An 18,357-nucleotide genomic window follows, 5' to 3' on the forward strand; every position below is an offset into this window, starting at 1 on the left:
CAGACATGACCTGCATGCTCACATGCAAAAGCATGCACCCTCACAGAGAACACATGCACATGTGTTCACATAATACACTCAGATAAATGCACCTGCACGTTCACATGCAAAGGCATGCACCTTCAGAGAACACATGCACATGTGTGCACTCATGCACACATACACTCAGACATGACCTGCATGCTCACATGCAAACGCATGCACCCTCACAGAGAACACATGCATGTGTGTGCACATAATACACTCAGATAAATGCACCTGCACGCTCACATGCAAAGGCATGCACCCTCACAGAGAACACATGCATATGTATGCACTCATGCACACATACACTCAGACATGACCTGCATGCTCACATGCAAACGCATGCACCCTCACAGAGAACACATGCATGTGTGTGCACATACATACACGCAGATAAATGCACCTTCAAGTTCACACATGAACTCATGCACACTCAGAGAACAAGTGCATATGTGTACACATACACTCAGATGAATGTACCTCAAGTTCACATATGAATTCATGCACACTCAGAGAACACGTGCACATACACTCAGATGAATGCTCCTTCGAGTTCACACATGAACTCATGCACACTCTCAGAAAATACATACACATATGTGCACACATGCACATACATTCAGATGAATGTACCTGTACGCTCACACATGAACTCATGCACACTCACAGAGAACACACACACATGTGCACTCATGTGCACATACTCAGATAAATGCACCTTCGAGTTCACACATGAACTCATGCACCCTCACATAGAACGTGCACGTGTGTGCACATACATATATACATGCAGATGAATGCACCTTCAAGTTCACACATGAACTCATGCACAGTCACAGAGAACACATGCACATGTGTGCGCATACATACACTCAGATGAATGCACCTTCAAGTTCACACATGAACTCATGCACACACAGAGAACATGTGCACATGCATGCACATGCACACATACACTCAGATGAATGCACCTGCACATTCACACACAAACTCATGCACCCTCACAGAGAACACGTGCACATGTGGGTGCATGTGCAAATATACTCAGATGTATGCACACACATGTTCACACTTGTACTTACGTGTGTGTGCCATACACATGTCTGCACACATACACATGGCGGTCTCCTCTGTGAGCAGGGGTAGAGGTGGCCGCCCCCTGCTGCCCCCTCCTGTGTAACCGGCTCTTTCCTGTACACACGTGTGTGTGTGAGTGTGTGTGCAGCACACCTATGCACAATGTGTACACATGGCGGTCTCCTGTCTGGGTGGGGCGGAGGTGGCCGCCCCCCGCTGCCCCTCCTGTGTAACCAGCTCTTTCCTGTACACACGTGTGAGTGTGTGCAGCACACATATGCACAATGCGTACACATGGCGGTCTCCTGTCTGGGTGGGGCGGAGGTGGCCCCCCCCCCCGCTGCCCCTCCTGTGTAACCGGCTCTTTCCTGTTGCAGCTGTCCTACTCCTGGCTGTGATGGCAGTGGACACGTCAGTGGCAAATACGCACGACACAGAAGGTAACGCCTGCATTTGTCACACATGCCGTCTCGGGTAGCTCGCTCAGAGAGCCCACTGCAATGGTGAGGGTGCACGTGGTCCTCGGAGAGCCGCGCGTGCCGCGCCGTCTTCCCTCCTCTCACACCCTAAGCGCTTCAAGAGAACTTCATCCCTGTTCAAGTCCTCAAAGCAGAAGCCATTCCACGCGAGTGCAGGCAAAGCTGCAGAGGCACAGACGACACACGCTAAGACTCGGGGCTCAGTGCTCAGACACTGCCAGGCTGTCTGTCCACTGCTCCAGGGAAAGGCCGCCGCCACCGCCCCTCCTCCCCTCCCCCTCCCCCTCCTCCCTTCCCCCTCCTCCCCCTCCCCCTGCCCCTCCCCCCTCCTCCTTCCCTCCTCCTCCCCCCTCCTTCCCTTCCCCTCCCCCCTTCCCCCTCCACCTTCCCCTCCCCTCCTCCCCCTTCCCCTCCCCTCCTCCCCCTACCCCTGCCCCTCCCCTCTCCTCCTTGCCTCCTCCTCCCCCCTCCTCCTTCCCTCCTCCTCCCCCTCCTCTTTCCGTCTTCCTCCCCTCCCCTCCTCCCCTACCCCTACCCCTCCCCCTCCTCCTTTCCTCCTCCTCCCCCTCCTCCCCTTCCCCTCCCCTCCTCCCCCTACCCCTACCCCTCCCCTCCTCCCCCTACCCCTGCCCCTCCCCTCTCCTCCTTGCCTCCTCCTCCCCCCTCCTCCTTCCCTCCTCCTCCCCCTCCTCTTTCCGTCTTCCTCCCCTCCCCTCCTCCCCTACCCCTACCCCTCCCCCCTCCTCCTTTCCTCCTCCTCCCCCTCCTCCCCTTCCCCTCCCCTCCTCCCCCTACCCCTACCCCTCCCCTCCTCCCCCTACCCCTGCCCCTCCCCTATCCTCCTTGCCTCCTCCTCCCCCCTCCTCCTTCCCTCCTCCTCCCTCCTCCTCTTTCCGTCCTCCTCCCTTTCCCCTCCCCCTTCCCCTCCCCTCCTCCCCCTCCCCCTGCCCCTCCCCTCTCCTCCTTGCCTCCTCCTCCCCCCTCCTCCTTCCCTCCTCTTCCCCCTCCCCCTCTCCTCTCTCCCCCTCCCCTTCTCTTCCCCTTTCCCCAACTCCTTCTCCTCCTTCTCCTCCTCCTCCCACCTTTGCTTATCCTGGAGACACAGGATGGTGGCTCTTAGGCATAAATGAAAGTATGATTCTCAAAGAGCCTGGGTTCCCCCCCCCCAAAAGAGCTTGTCCTGGAAAGGCAAGCCGGAGCGCAGCATGCTGGGAGCTGCAGGCTGGGGTCCCATGGGGGCAGAGGCAGGACAGCCCACACCACCACACGGGCGAAGGGAATGTCTATGTGCACACCTCGCTCCCAGGTTCCAGGCAACCATGCCTCTCCGGCTCGTTTCCACGTCTCTGGTGGTGACGATTCCGGCCTCAGGTCTGACAAGGCTCCCGGGCAGACCCGTCACCTCCACTCTAAATGGGTGTCGATCTCAGGACCCCCCTCCTCACGGGCTCAGGCTCCATGTCCTTTTTAGTTGAACATTAGCGTGCGGGTGAAATCAAGCAGTTACTCCGATGGTACTGTAGTGACCAACGGAAAAGTCACCAATGCCTGCGGCCCCGCGCCGGCGGGCAGGGCAGGGCAGGGCAGGGCAGGGGCAGGGCAGGGCAGGGCAGGGCAGGGCAGGGCAGGGCAGGGCAGGGGCTGTTGTCGGGAGCTGGTCCTCTTGAGTACCTGTCTGATATCTTCTGTGGCTCACAGCAGCCCCTTTCCCAGGGCACTTCACAGTGTAAATTATTAAATTCAGTTTGTCATGTCGTTATTATTAGGGGAAAAATAGTAAATGACTGGGTCATATAACTGATAGAGTACTTAAAATGCTGTGTTGTCTTATGAAGGAGTACAAATACAAGCTCTGAATCGAGAGGTTTAAAAGGCTGAATCATGTGTTCGGCAGAAAGCATGTTAGCAAACTGAGTGTGAGATCTCCTTTTTCTTTTAATCATGTCTTGATTAACGAGTAGTTAGACTTTATCAGACTGTTATGAGAAGAAATTATTAAATTTGGCTAAAAAAGTTTTAATTAGGTATGAGATGGGTGGAATTCCCAGGTCACAGTTTTGCGCAAAAACCTTCCCGTTTCCAAATAGCACGCTGCTTTCGCTGTATCAACACGCTGTCATTGTGAAGTTCCGAGCAGGTGCTGGGGTCCGTTAGTATGCGCCCGGTCAAGGGTGGGAGTGGAGAAAATCCAGCCCTGGGCCACAGAGGACTCAGAGTCATTTGGACAGGACAGACCCAACGCTTCTCCCGTTTCTCACAGGCCGCTGCAGCCACCCGCCTGCACTGCGTGTTTTATGTGGCCTGTAAGGGACGTTATAATGTCAAGTGGCTTTGGAAGAAAGCAGTTCGCACCCTGTGCAGTGCCGTGTTGCTCCACGCATACAGGCATCTGACCATGAGCGCTGTTTCTCTGCCTGAAGCTGGTCTCCAAGAGAGGTTTGAGGAGCAGGGCTCACTTCCACTGAACCTTGATATGCGTGTGTACCAGGGACACCGGTTACCCTGGGTGTGTGCCGGAGACGCTGGTCACCCTGGGTGTGTGCCACATACACTGGTTACCCTGGGTGTGTGCCACATACACTGGTTACCCTGGGTGTGTGCCACATACACTGGTTACCCTGGGTGTGTGCCGGGGACGCTGGTCACCCTGGGTGTGTGCTGGGGACGCTGGTCACTCCCAGGAGCAGGTAGGGAGAAGCTTGGGGAGGACCCAGGGACCATAAAGGAAAAGTTTCAAACTTTCTGACAAACCTTTTGTTTGCCTCATTTTATTTTTTACCATTTTGTCAGATGTCATGCTAAGGCTCCACATATTTTAGCAGAAATGAATAGTGGTTAGCACATAGTGTGATAGAACCAAGACTGAGCTGTGGGACCTCAGGACAGTTACCCCAGGGCTCCGGGGGCCCCTGGGGACCTCAGGACAGTTACCCCAGGGGTTCTCAGGTGCACAAAGCAGTCACTGTGTCAGCTTGCTGGGGTCCGTTTGGGGTACCAGGGAAGGTCTCTGAGTTTTTACTTTCCAATATGGTCTCATTATCTGTAACAACTAAAGATGACATTTCAACTTCTTAAACCAAGATGAGATTCCTGTGTTTTAACAGCTTATAACTATTGCTATTTCAAGCTTGGACAGTTCCAGTTATGCCTGGATTATGTTTCTGGTTTTAGAGAGAGGGTGTCTGGCCCTGGGTTGGGTAGAAGTACCTGTCCTGTCTGTCTGTCTGTCTGTCTGTCTGTCTGTCTGTCTCTCAGAGTCAGGACTGCAGCTTTGTTCCCCCTTCACAGAGTTACTTCAACATGAACATGCAAAAAATAAAGCAAAAATATCCGTATTGGGGGAAATAATTAACTATGTTAACATAATGCCTATGGCTTCATCTTTTATTTATAAGGAGGGAAATTCCTATGGAAACCAAGCACTTGTCAGGATTCTAGATTCTTCCCCTGAGGGAGAGCCGCCATGGCGGGCGGCTGAGCTGCTGCTCGCAGTGCTGCTCCTTCCTGTGGGGGCTGCGGGGTGGGAGGTGTAGACAGAGCTGCGGATCTATAAAGCTTGAGAGAGAACCGGCCACCTGATCAAACCTGAGATAGGAGACAGTCATCTGAGCGAGGAACTCACCGTTTCAGATCCCGGCTAAAATTTTCAGAATAGGAGTAAGATTCTAAGACTGATTTGTGGCGATTTCACATTAACTCCTGTATTGTGTCTTTGAACAAAATCATTCCACTTGTAGGTTTCCACTTGTGCTAAGCGTTTGTAACTAATCATGCTGACCGGTCGATAGCTAAGTGTTAAGAAGATGCGCTCGTCTTTTTCCTGGTCTGTGCTGTGTCACATGAGCAGTGTCCTGGAGCCTGGGCAAAGCCTGAGCGAGTGAGCAGCAGCGTCCGCTGCTCTGCTGGAGCCCACACAGACACACGGCGTGCGGCCAAACGCCACCAACGGATGGAGCTCAGCCGGCGTCTCCAGCCCCGATCTGGGTGGTGCAGCCTGGCCTCACCGGAAGCTGGCAAATGTCACCATTATCTTCAGGGACCTCAGTGCCCAGACATAGGAATCTGCCAGCTCTTTCTCTCTAGTGTCCAGACGTGAACCCGCCATCTTCTCTCCCTGGCTCACAGTTTCATGTCACTTGCGTATACAAAAACACCATGAGATTTGCCATTAGGGCGAGGGGCAATCTGTACCATATAAACCAGAACAGCAGCCCGGTCTTCAAGTCCAGCGTGCGTGGCTGAGCGCGTGGCTCTGTGCTCTACTCGGCATGTGAACAGCACACTTGGTGGGAGACAGGCATGCTTCTCAGGTGTGGCGTCTAATCACAGAGCTTCATTTTCCAGAGCAAACAAAACCTCAGCCACCCCGTGTAGCTTTCGGCCCCAAGCCTGCAGAGGGCTCGCTAGTGGCTGGAGCTCCATCTCCCTGCGATTACCTCCTATGCAAGCTGCCAGCATCTTCAAGGCCAAAGCCCGGCTTGCTTGGCTGCCTGCTGCTCCCCTGCAGATAGGGGGAGCTGGGATAGGGAGCAATCACAGGCTGGATGTGGAGCAAGGGGCCCGTGCCCCCCCGCCTCCCCGCACCTCCCTCCCCTGTGGAGGGCACGCGGGCGCCCGCTCCTCAGGACCCCACAGGGCAGGGGCTGCACAGCTATCCAACAGTCCCTGGGCCGGGCACCAGATCGGAGCAGAGCGGCTCACCGGGTGGTCTAGGTCTCGGTGCTCCCCAGGGGCCCCTGTGAAGTACAGAGGGGCACCGCCAGCGGGGTGGCTGCGGGGGGCCCAGGTGCCCAGTTGGGGTGCTATGCTGACACCGCATGCACAGGTCGGCCCTGACAAAAGCACAGAGACCGCTGTCATTCCCAGGGGAATTTATCTTCATCCTCAGAATACTTACGGCTTTGTTGTCCTGAGGGTTTTTCTTTTATGTACTTTGTGACCGTTTTGGGGCTTGAACTCAGGGCGTGTGTGGTGTCCCTGAGCTAGCACTCTGCCAAGTGAGCCACAGCTCCACTTCTGGTTGTTTGGCTTTTCCTGCTCAGGGTGGTTTTGAACTGCCATCCTCAGATCTCAGCCTTCTGAGTAGCAGGGGTGACAGGCGTGACCCTCCAGAGCCAGGAGAAAGGATTTTGTTTTGTTTTGACTTGATTTTTCAGTTTTCCCCAAAATAGAAATAAGGAACAATTTTTCAATTTTGTAAAATTTGCTGCTACAGAGTAATAGTAAACGGTATATAGGAATTCAAATATTAGCTTTCCTTGCAAATATAGTTACAGACATACTGAGACACTTGGAATTAATTGGATTTCCTTATCATTTTAAGAGATTTTTATATCAACCTTCAGTACATCACAGAGGGAAAAAGAGAGAATGGGAGGCATGGGAATTCTGAGTATGGATTCATTCTTTACATTTCTGTTTGGTGATTAATCTTGGATTTATTTCTGACATTTATGGGCTCCTTTTACACTAACCCTTCACCGTAACTTTTAATTACTTGTGTGTTGAGTATAGACTTCTGACAAAACATCCAACCCACAATTTAGCTTGATAGTTCTCGCATGCTAGACAAACCCCCAAAAGTTAGGCAGTAAGTAGTATATGTTATTTCAAACCCCTCCAATTTAGAAATCACTTGGTGTAACTTTAAAATTAAACATTTCAATGGTGGCCTTGGGTTTTCTGTGGGGGGGGGGAGGTTTTATTAGGAGATTGCTGGATTCTCCCTGGCTGGTTGTGCGGAGCCTCTGCTCAGATTCTCTTCCATTTCATGCCCCTTTCCTCCCACCAGTGTGCGTGCCAGGGTGGCAGGCAGGTGAATAATTGCCTGTCTTCGCAGGAGCTAGCTCTGGGGCTAACGTGGGGGGCTGGCTTCCTGATACACGCACGCCTCATTTGGATTCTGCCAACAGCCTGGGCAACATTATTCATGCCCTGACAGAGCGTGCTCACTAAAAGCTTTGGAACAGGGCCAGGTGCTGGCTGGGAGACAGTGGAGCATGCGAGTTACAACGGCGAGCCCCGTCCGCTGTCTGGAGAGGAAGGAGAGGGAGGAGAGGAAGAGGGAGAAAGGAGGATGGAAGCAGGGTGCCCCTGCCTCCCTGGGCTGCCCTCATGGAGATAGGAATTTATCTGCATCAAAGTAAAATGCCCTCAACATAATTGCGTTTTTCCTAAGCACGCTTGAAAGTTGAACGCCATTTTCCAGGTTTAATTGCAAAACTGATTTTAATTAGGAGGGCCCTGCATGTGGAAAGCAAAGACCCACTTGGGTGCGTGAGGCACAGGCAGTGCCTGCCGGCGCCTAATTAACGAGTGACGGTGGTGGGACGGGCGCGGGGGGCGCTTACGGGGACTCTGTGCCGCCGCCGCCGCCGCCACCGCCGCACAGGGCTCTGGTTACTCCCCCGTCCGCGAGAATAAACAGCGCGCTCCACTCTTTATGAGGTGTCGGTCCACCTGCTGCCAGCATCTCTACGCTTTACGACGCGCTGTCCTCCCCACGCTGTCTCCCGCTGTAAATCACACGTCAGGGCACACATATTTTAGCATTAATTTGGGAGCACAGCCCGGCTGCATACGGAGCGGGGCTGTTGAGAACTAGGGATTTATTTGGGTGCAGGAGACGTCCCGTGACCGTGGCCCTGGGTTGTGTGTGTGTGAGAACAGCACAAGGCCGCGCACGGGTTTGGGATTGTGGTAGCAGTTAACCTTTACTGTCACAATAAATCCTTGATTTAAAAAAAACACTCCTGGCCATCCTCCTGAGCAAACACTGCCTGCCGCTGTCTGGCCGCACACCCTCCCTGGGTTCCCAAGACAAAGCATGCGGCGCACAGCAAGGCGTTGATTTTTGATGTTTGATAACATTGAATGTATTTCCTATAACTCCACGTTTAAAGGGAATGCCTGTGTTTTAAGGGCTGGGGTGTGGCTGAGCAGAAGGGCTGAGTAAGTGAGGCCTTGAAGTGAAACCCCCTGGACTACCAATCATCACCGCCACCACCACCATCATCATGATCATCATCACCACCACCACCATCACCATCATCATGATCATGATCATCACCACCATCATCATCATTACCATCATCACAATCATTATGATCATCATCACCACCACCATCATCATCATCATCACCACCACCACCACCATCATCATCATCATCACCACCACCACCACCATCATCATCATCATCATCATCATCATCATCATCATCCGTGTGTTTAGATGAACCACTGAAGAACGTATACTGATCAGAGTCTGTGAAGGCCACTGCTATCTGGGTCCAGTGTGGGTGTAACAATCAGAATCTTGTCCCCAGCAGTACCTGGTCTACTTCATGCTGTGGGAACTTTATCAGGAAAGGAGCTTTCTAGTTTACAGTTCTTAGGCTGTGTCCGGTTGCAGCGGGTGGAAACCCCACCCAAAATGATTAAACAATACAGAACCCACTCTTGCACTCAATAGGAGGCAGCTGATGCCAACCCAGGCACTTCTGGAAGTTTCCAGAGCTCTGGGGAGGGGCTTTGGAGGCACCACGGTATCCTCGGGTCCCTTTGGTCCCAGCAGGTGCTGTGATTGTTCTGGAGCCTTCCCTGGCGGGCCGTGGAACCTGCTAGTAGCTAGCGAACCCAACTCGGAAGCCTGGGGGTGACCGCCTTTCCCGAGCCCCACACGGGGGCTTTCGCACCTGCTGCAGCAGGACTGGGTGGACTGGGTGGACTGGCCATCCGCCCTTGAGCTGCAGGTCCCCGCAGGTCCCCGGGACATGGCCCGAGTCTGAGAACCACAGGCCAGCGCATCACCGGCCAGACGAGGTGTGTAGGGAGTCGGGAGCTGCTGAGGCTGCCGCCAGGCCCTGGGGGATGGGAGGGGCCTGGAACCCAAGGCCGCGCTGAGAGCCACCACGGGGAGCAGACGGCACCCCGGGCCCAGCCTTGCCCGCTTCCATTCCCCGCTGTCCCTGCTCCTCCTGGAGGCTGAGCGCTCCTCACTGCAGTCACAAGGCCGAGGGACTCAGAGCAGGGACTCACACCAGATCCCAGCACCGCTCGGAAGGGGTCCACACCGCCACCCGGGCCTGCCACAAACCCCTTCCGGGGTCCCCCGTGGTACTGCCTCCCGTGGGAGGACCGGCCCAGTCAGCGACTTGTAGCTGGGAGTGATCATCTTCCCATCGCAGTCTGCCCTTCGGATTTAGGTAACAAACCACAAAGAACACATTCCAGAAGGCGACTTCTGGGGCGGGCGGGGCCGGCGGCTTCGGAGGGAGGCACAGGCTGCCGCAGGGGGCTTCCCGCCGGGCCCTGCGAGCTGGGTGCCGGAGCCGGCTCCCTCTGCCACCCGCAGGCCCCGAGGGGCAGCCCAGCATCGTGGGAGCCTCCCACTTCTCCCCAGCCTGCCCAGGGGCTACGAAGAAAGGAGGACCACAGGTGTGCGTCCCGGGCAGGACGTCCCGGGCTGGCCTCCGGGAGCCTCCACGGCCGCTGGCGGCTCCTGAGGACGCACGCACCGGCTTGCTGCCGAGAGGCTCTGAGTGCCTCGTGTGTAATTCTGGGGATTCTTTGTCGCTTAGTAGCCACTCTGCAGGGCTGCGGGTGGTATTAGTGCTGTATTTGACATCGCCAGAGAGATCCCTCCTACACAAAAGGCTTCATTTCCCAAGACCCCAGGGAGCGCGAGGGGGAAGCGGGAGCCTCCGGGAAGACGTTGCTTCATAAATAATGCATCCCGCTGCCACCCGCTCCCCGGCTCCCCGCTCCCCCGCCCATCGGGGCGGTGGCACTCTGAACACCCTCGGGACCGTGGAACCATCTCGTCTCCCGTCCTGGCTCACCTCCGCAGCCAAGACCCGGAGTGGACGGGCAGCAGGCCACGCAGCAGTCATGGTGGAGGCGTTGCCGTGCCCGGCTGCTGCCCGCGGCTGCCCTGCCTGTGCCCACACGCGACCTCCCACAGGCCGGGGTGTGTGCTCCATCCTGAGTGCTCCGTCCTGAGTGCTCCATCCTGAGTGCTCCATCCTGAGTGCTCCGTCCTGAGTGCTCCATCCTGAGTGCTCCGTCCTGAGTGCTCCATCCTGAGTGCTCCATCCTGAGTGCTCCATCCTGAGTGCTCCGTCCTGAGTGCTCCATCCTGAGTGCTCCATCCTGAGTGCTCCATCCTGCATGCTCCGTCCTGAGTGCTCCATCCTGTGTGCTCCGACCTGTGTGTTCCATCCTGAGTGCTCCATCCTGAGTGCTCCGTCCTGAGTGCTCCATCCTGAGTGCTCCATCCTGCATGCTCCGTCCTGAGTGCTCCATCCTGTGTGCTCTGACCTGTGTGTTCCATCCTGAGTGCTCCATCCTGAGTGCTCCGTCCTGAGTGCTCCATCCTGAGTGCTCCATCCTGAGTGCTCCGTCCTGAGTGCTCCATCCTGTGTGCTCCATCCTGAGTGCTCCATCCTGTGTGCTCCGTCCTGAGTGCTCCATCCTGAGTGCTCCATCCTGTGTGCTCCATCCTGAGTGCTCCGTCCTGAGTGCTCCATCCTGAGTGCTCCGTCCTGTGTGCTCCATCCTGAGTGCTACATCCTGAGTGCTCCGTCCTGAGTGCTCCGTCCTGAGTGTTCCGTCCTGAGTGCTCCATCCTGAGTGCTCCATCCTGTGTGCTCCATCCTGAGTGCTCCGTCCTGAGTGCTCCATCCTGAGTGCTCCATCCTGCATGCTCCGTCCTGAGTGCTCCATCCTGTGTGTTCCATCCTGAGTGCTCCGTCCTGAGTGCTCCATCCTGAGTGCTCCATCCTGTGTGCTCCATCCTGTGTGCTCCATCCTGAGTGCTCCGTCCTGAGTGCTCCGTCCTGAGTGCTCCATCCTGAGTGCTCCGTCCTGTGTGCTCCGTCCTGAGTGCTCCATCCTGAGTGCTCCATCCTGAGTGCTCCATCCTGAGTGCTCCGTCCTGAGTGCTCCGTCCTGAGTGCTCCATCCTGAGTGCTCCATCCTGAGTGCTACATCCTGAGTGCTCCATCCTGTGTGCTCCGTCCTGACTGCTCCGTCCTGTGTGTTCCATCCTGTGTGCTCCATCCTGAGTGCTACATCCTGAGTGCTCCGTCCTGAGTGCTCCGTCCTGAGTGCTCCATCCTGAGTGCTCCATCCTGAGTGCTACATCCTGAGTGCTCCGTCCTGAGTGCTCCATCCTGAGTGCTCCATCCTGAGTGCTCCGTCCTGAGTGCTCCATCCTGAGTGCTCCATCCTGAGTGCTCCGTCCTGAGTGCTCCATCCTGAGTGCTCCATCCTGTGTGCTCCATCCTGAGTGCTCCGTCCTGAGTGCTCCGTCCTGAGTGCTCCATCCTGAGTGCTCCGTCCTGAGTGCTCCGTCCTGAGTGCTCCATCCTGAGTGCTCCATCCTGTGTGCTCCATCCTGAGTGCTCCATCCTGAGTGCTCCATCCTGTGTGCTCCGTCCTGAGTGCTACATCCTGAGTGCTCCGTCCTGTGTGCTCTGACCTGTGTGCTCCATCCTGAGTGCTCCATCCTGAGTGCTCCGTCCTGAGTGCTCCATCCTGAGTGCTCCGTCCTGTGTGCTCCGTCCTGAGTGCTCCATCCTGAGTGCTCCGTCCTGTGTGCTCTGACCTGTGTGCTCCATCCTGAGTGCTCCATCCTGAGTGCTCCGTCCTGTGTGCTCCGTCCTGAGTGCTCCGTCCTGAGTGCTCCATCCTGAGTGCTCCGTCCTGTGTGCTCTGACCTGTGTGCTCCATCCTGAGTGCTCCATCCTGAGTGCTCCGTCCTGAGTGCTCCATCCTGTGTGCTCCATCCTGAGTGCTCCGTCCTGAGTGCTCCATCCTGAGTGCTCCGTCCTGAGTGCTCCATCCTGTGTGCTCCATCCTGAGTGCTCCATCCTGAGTGCTACATCCTGAGTGCTCCGTCCTGTGTGCTCCGTCCTGAGTGCTCCATCCTGAGTGCTCCGTCCTGTGTGCTCTGACCTGTGTGCTCCATCCTGAGTGCTCCATCCTGAGTGCTCCGTCCTGTGTGCTCCGTCCTGAGTGCTCCGTCCTGAGTGCTCCATCCTGAGTGCTCCGTCCTGTGTGCTCTGACCTGTGTGCACACAGACCAATCTACCAACACAGCTACACATGTGCAGATCTACCTACACACTCACAGGCATGTCCACCCATACAAAGCGGTAGCTCTCTGGAGTCGGCAGTGTCTCTCCTCCTCTGAGCAGGAATTCAGGACAGGGCCCCCACCAGCACATGGGCACCATCATGGCCCAAGTCTGCCCACATTTAAAGCAATTGAGGAAGTCTCAGTTTCTCTTTGCACATTACTTTGTATGAAGGAGAGTTGTCTGCTCAAAACTAGTATTGTCTGTCACAAGAACAACTGAGTTTAGAAAAGAGAGTGGTGCTGGGTAAAAAGGGTGCGGTTTGGCAGCCTCAGGACCCACGGTGTGCACTGTGGCAGGCTGACCCGCAGCAGGCCTCTGCCCGTGCTGTCCGTCAACAAGTCTTCCTAATGGTTACTTGAAAGAAAATAAATCGAACAACAATATGTGTGCCCAGCCAAGATGCTCTCTAAGACCAAATGCAAACAGCTTGTAAACAACTGTGGCACAGAAATCAACATCAAGGGGATACCATAGCATAAACACAAGTCCTGATGGTAATAACCAGATAGCGGGGTTCCTTGGTCAACTAACTATTCAGCAGCTTTGAAAGTCTCTGTGGAGAAAGTACAATCTATCGACATTCTACTCACAACTCACTAAAAAATGCATATTTAAGAAGCTTCAAACTTCTTAATAGAGATAGTGTTTCCTTTATATAATGATTAGATATCTACATGATCATTAGCAAGGTTATAATTCTTTGATCTAGGGATATTCAATTATATCTCCATAAATAAGTCAAACGTAAAAGTTACAGATCTCAGTGCCCCGTGTTAGAATCCTGTGTGTTTTATGGTAAAGGCCTGGGGCAGTGGCAGAGCTTGTGTTTGGCTTAGAGGGGTCCACACTTTAGGCCTCGCCTCAGCCCCTCACGCATTAGTTGAGGTAGCGTCTTCCTTTGTGCCGGGCTGTGCTGGACTGCGATCCTCCTGTGTGTGCTTATTGTGTCAGGGCTGGCAAGCCAGCTCCCCCGGGCCCTCCCGCTTTCCCTGTAGCGGGAGTAACAGGAGCCCACCACCATACCCAGCCACTGCTTGGGATAAAGTCTCACTAGCTTTTATAACCAGGTTGGTCTTGAACTATGATCCCCAGTCTCTGCTCCCTGAGACCCACAGACCTGAGCCACTGCACCTGACTCCAAATGGAGAAACGTTGTCCTATCTCAGCATTACAAGCTCTCCTAGAGCGTCTAAAGATGGCGACTTCACACATAATTGAAGAAGAATGGGGAAGGTTAGCTTTGGGCTTTTCTACATTTTCTTAAATGAGCCGTGAGCAATCATAACTAGTGATGATACAGGTTTTGGTAGAGCCTAATTTGAGTTCTCAAGCATTGTCGACGTGTCTGAATCCAGGGTGAAAATGAGACCCCGTGTCTTCTACAGCCTCGCAGAATGCACTCAGCTGAAGAAGAAGCCGCTGGACGGGGGCACGGGAAAGAAAAGGTTTCTATGGAAATAGTGGGGCTGTAGCTGGCACGGTGGGGCCAGCAGGCCAGGCCCGCTAAAGGGAAGCCAGGCCTCGGGGGCAGCGCGGGAGCCCCTGGGACCCGGAAGCAGAGGCGGATGCGTCTGGAGGACAGAAAAGCTTTGTGCCAGAAACCACTCTGCTCCAGTGCTGCACGCCGGTGGACACTCCGCAGGCGCCCTATGGGCTCAGGACGCTCGGGAGGGCTTTCCGGGTGCCCTGCCCTGCGGGAAGAGCGGGACCCTGCTGCTCCGGGGTCAGGCTCCGCCTCGGCATCTTCCCGCAAAACAGGGCCCTGAAAGAGCCACCCCTGCGGACACGGCCACCCCTGCGGACACGGCCACCCCTGCGGACACGGCCACCCCTGCGGACACGGCCACCCCAGCCACCAATGCTTCCACACCGCCACCTCCGCACCCCACAAGCCACCAGCCCGCACGCAGCAAGAGTGGCCAGCCACAGCCCAGCCCTGGAAGAATGCCCCACCGCGAAAACCACGAGACAAGAAGGACGCAGACACCAAGAGGAGAATCTCCAAAAGCAACAAGGACGCAGACACCAAGAAGAGCATCTCCAAAAGCAAGAAGGACACAGACACAAGAAGAGCATCTCCAAAAGCAAGAAGAACGCAGACACCAAGAAGAGCATCTCCAAAAACAAGAAGGACACAGACACCAAGAAGAGCATCTCCAAAAGCACAAAATCCTCACCTTAAAGAGAAGGAAAAGTCATTTTATGGAAAATAATTAAGGGTGCTAGAAAGTTTAGAAAAAAAAAAACAAGAAACTAAGGCTGAAGAAGGGTGAAGAGAAAGTTGAAGAAAGTGTCTAGTTCAAAGGACACGGTGGCTCATATGCCAGCGGCTCACACCTCTCCTGCTAGCTGCTCAAAGGGCTAAGACCTGAGGATCACGGTTCAAAGCCAGCCAGGGCAGGAACGTCTGTGGAACTTTGTATCTCCAATCAACCACCAAAAAAAGTGAGAAGTAAAGCTGTGGCTCAAGTTTTAGAGTGCTAGCCTTGAGCACAAAAGCTCAGGAATGGTGCCCGGGCCCCAAGACCAACACATATACACACGTGCACACACACATGTGCACATACACTTGTGTACACACACATGTGCACACACACACTCATACACAGGCATTATGGGGAAGAATAGGAGAGGACAATAAAAGAACTGGGCAGAAAGACACCTTCCAAACCGTCACTCCAGAAAAGAGAAGAGGAAAAGAGCAAGGGCCACGGGCAGGAGCCATCCTCAACCTCCCCTGACCCAGCCACACAACACAGCCCACGCGGCTACTAGCAGGTACCCAAGCGCAGGACCGCCGCCGCATCCCAGAACACGCTCCCGGCTGCCAGGAAGTCCTGAAAGGGAAGCTGCATACGAGGGATCGAAGCCCTCTGTCCTGACAGCTTCACAAGAATCCGGATGCAGGGAGAGGGGCCACTGAAGCATCGGGAAACTTTGCAATTCAGAATCAGACGCCAGTAATTTGGGACAGGTGGAGCACCAGGGCGTCACAGATCCTCAAAGATCCGGAAACATGGAAGACAGGCGCCCCCAGAGGAGACCCTGTGGGAGAACACCCCGGGCCAGAGAGCACACGGTCCACCAAGAGGGCAGGGGTACCCGGTTCAAGACAGATGGACAGCGCATGGACTAGCCCAGCTGGCCCAGGCAAACAGCTGCAAGCACAGAAGGCAGAGTCGGTGTCCGGAGTGCGTGGACACGCCCGAGGGAGGGCTGGGCATCCACACATCGATAGGAGTTTCAGAACATGCAAAATCCATGAATATGGGGGCAACATTTGGAAAAGAAAAGGCAGTCTCGGTACAGTATCTGGCCTGCTAAAAGAGCCTAATAAATCACAGCCCAGCTTGATCTCAGCCAAAGCACACATGGCTGCTCTGGCGCCAGAGCGCCGGGCGCCCGGCCTGGGTGAGCAAGGCCCGCACCTTGCCAAGGTGGAGGCCAGCAAGGCCTCAGTGGACAGGCCGAGCAGGGGGGCCAGTCACCCCGAGAGGGAGCTGGAGGCTCGTGCAACGGACCTTCAACTGCGTGCTAATGAAAAGCAGCCGCTGGGGTCTGACTCTGACTCCACATGGAAGAAGTAAATCTGACAGACCTGATCAAATGGTAATACAAGAAAATGCCTGTGATTTCAAGTGGGATTTTAGAACCAAAGGGGACTGGAGTGTGTCGGGAGGAGGGGCTGCTTGGAGAGGCTGGGCACAGCCCTTCACAGCCCACTGTGCCAGGCTCTGGCCCCTGGGGAAGCCTTCCCTGGGGAGACTGTACGCGGTCATGTCTGGTGCAATTCTGTGTTGAGCATCTCCCATCCAGAGTTGGCTTTGGGGGCAAACCTAGGTGTAATGTGGTGTGTGCAGTTGGAAGGGAGGGGTGGGAAGGAAGAGGGAGAGGGGAAGGGTAGGCATGAGGAGAGGGAGTGGTTGCTGGTCCACGGGGAGCAGCAGGTCAGCCCAGCCTTGAAGGGTGGGAGACGTGGGGGGGACAATTTCTCTGGAGGGAGCTGGATCTCTGGCTTGACAATGGCTGGGTGCGCCGAGAGGTGTTACCACCGCGGAGTGACATGCAGTGACCACCGGCTGCCTTGACTTGTTTGCTGGCCTTGCAGAGACAGGAGAGGTTGAAGCTAGTGATGATTTCAGACCTTATCTGACTCTGAATGACTGCTCAGGATGCTGTTAATTAACAGGCGATGTCATGTAGAGATGTCTTAAAAAGATAAAAAGCATCGACCTTCCAGAAAGTGAGGCTAAATTCTCTAAGCAAGAATCAAGTAAACATCCTGAACAATTTTTCATCAGATAGTTTCAATACCAGAAGCGTCTGTATCACATTTAAACAATCTAAGTACGCAGATATAGTTATAGACATCGATAATGTGTGTTGACCTATAATACGAGGAGGCGTGGGGGTCTCTGGGGGCTGGGCGCGCCTGTACCCCCTACCCCCCGTCCCCCACCCCCCACCCCGCACCCCCACCATACAGCAGAGTGTATGATAATATGAACAGCAACTGTTCATATTAAAACAAAGATGCAGGAAAGCAGAGGGCAGGACCTCGAAGATATCCGGTCTTGTGGCACCTGACACGGAACATGTGTGAGTCCGTGGCCAAAACTGCTGTGCACAGCCCCCTCCACAACAACCTAAACATTGCTTAGACCAAGCTAAGACCCGGCGTGTGTCTGAGCTGCGGCTGCTCCCAGGAGGGCCTGAGGGCCCGGCACCGCCACCACGAGCCGCGGCCTGAACCCCCAGAACTTCTGGCTGTAATTCCACACCTAGTTCCACGTGTCCGGTCTGTGTCCTTGCGTGATAGTGAATCGCAGGAAGCTGAAGGAGGCGCTCAAGACAGAGCCCTGCGCTAGGAGTGGCCAGGCAAACAGAAGTTCAGGAGATCACGCTGGTCCACAGAAGACCAGCCACCGTGACTTCAGGGGAAAAAAGCTTATTTACGGATTCTGTGATGTTTCAACTGTGTGCAAAAACTATAAACGTAGGGCTGGGAAGGTTGCTCAGTGGTAGAGTGCTGACCTCCCATTCATGAGGTCCTGGGTTCGATTCCTCAGCACCACATAAGCAGAAAATGCCAGAAGTGGCGCTGTGGCTCAAGTGGTAGAGCGATAGCCTTGAGCTGAAGAGCTGAGGGACAGCGCCCAGGCCCAGAACTGACCAAAGAAACTATAAATGTAGTCTTACTCTAATCGCCAAATATTGTATTCATACAAGGTGCTGTGTCTAGAGGAGAGGGTGGGTGTGTGGCAGCAGTCAGCCAACAGCTGCAGGTGGGAGCTGGCCTCCAGACACGTTAGGCCTCAGCATCCTGCAGGAGCCTGTGGCCCAGAGGCCCAGAGGCCATCCCCCACCTCTGGTCCCCTCCACCGGCCCCCGCGGCCCTGGCCTCGGAGGGGCCTGTCGGGGCGTGAGCCGCAGGGCGTCAGCTCTCCAGCTGCTCAGGCCAACCAGGCCCTCTGGGGGCCCAACTGTTCTCTTTTTTGTCCTCTGAGGATTGAACCCAGGTCCTTGAACCAGGTGCCCTCACTGCGTCCTGTCCCAGCCCTTGTGTTTGTATTTTGTCTTGGAGATGGGGTATCACTAACTCCTTCCAGGAGCCGCTGGGGTAAAGGTGGACAGTT

At 55.1% G+C, this 18,357-nt stretch overlaps 1 protein-coding gene across 17 annotated transcripts in view; it reads left to right on the top strand.

Moving 5' to 3' along the window:
* The window catches only part of Myt1l (myelin transcription factor 1 like), a 404,426-nt gene that overhangs the window by 248,949 nt on the left and 137,120 nt on the right, over positions 1-18,357 (top strand). For all 17 annotated transcript variants that reach the window (XM_070014657.1, XM_070014648.1, XM_070014661.1 and 14 more), the window contains one exon: positions 1,479-1,541. In XM_070014657.1, coding sequence (XP_069870758.1) covers positions 1,479-1,541 — 63 coding nt within the window. The remainder of the gene's footprint in view (positions 1-1,478; positions 1,542-18,357) is intronic.

Source organism: Dipodomys merriami, unplaced genomic scaffold (assembly GCF_024711535.1).
Source record: "Dipodomys merriami isolate MVZ:Mamm:240054 unplaced genomic scaffold, mDipMer1.0.p SCAF_99, whole genome shotgun sequence".
NCBI classification, from domain to species: Eukaryota; Metazoa; Chordata; class Mammalia; order Rodentia; family Heteromyidae; genus Dipodomys; species Dipodomys merriami.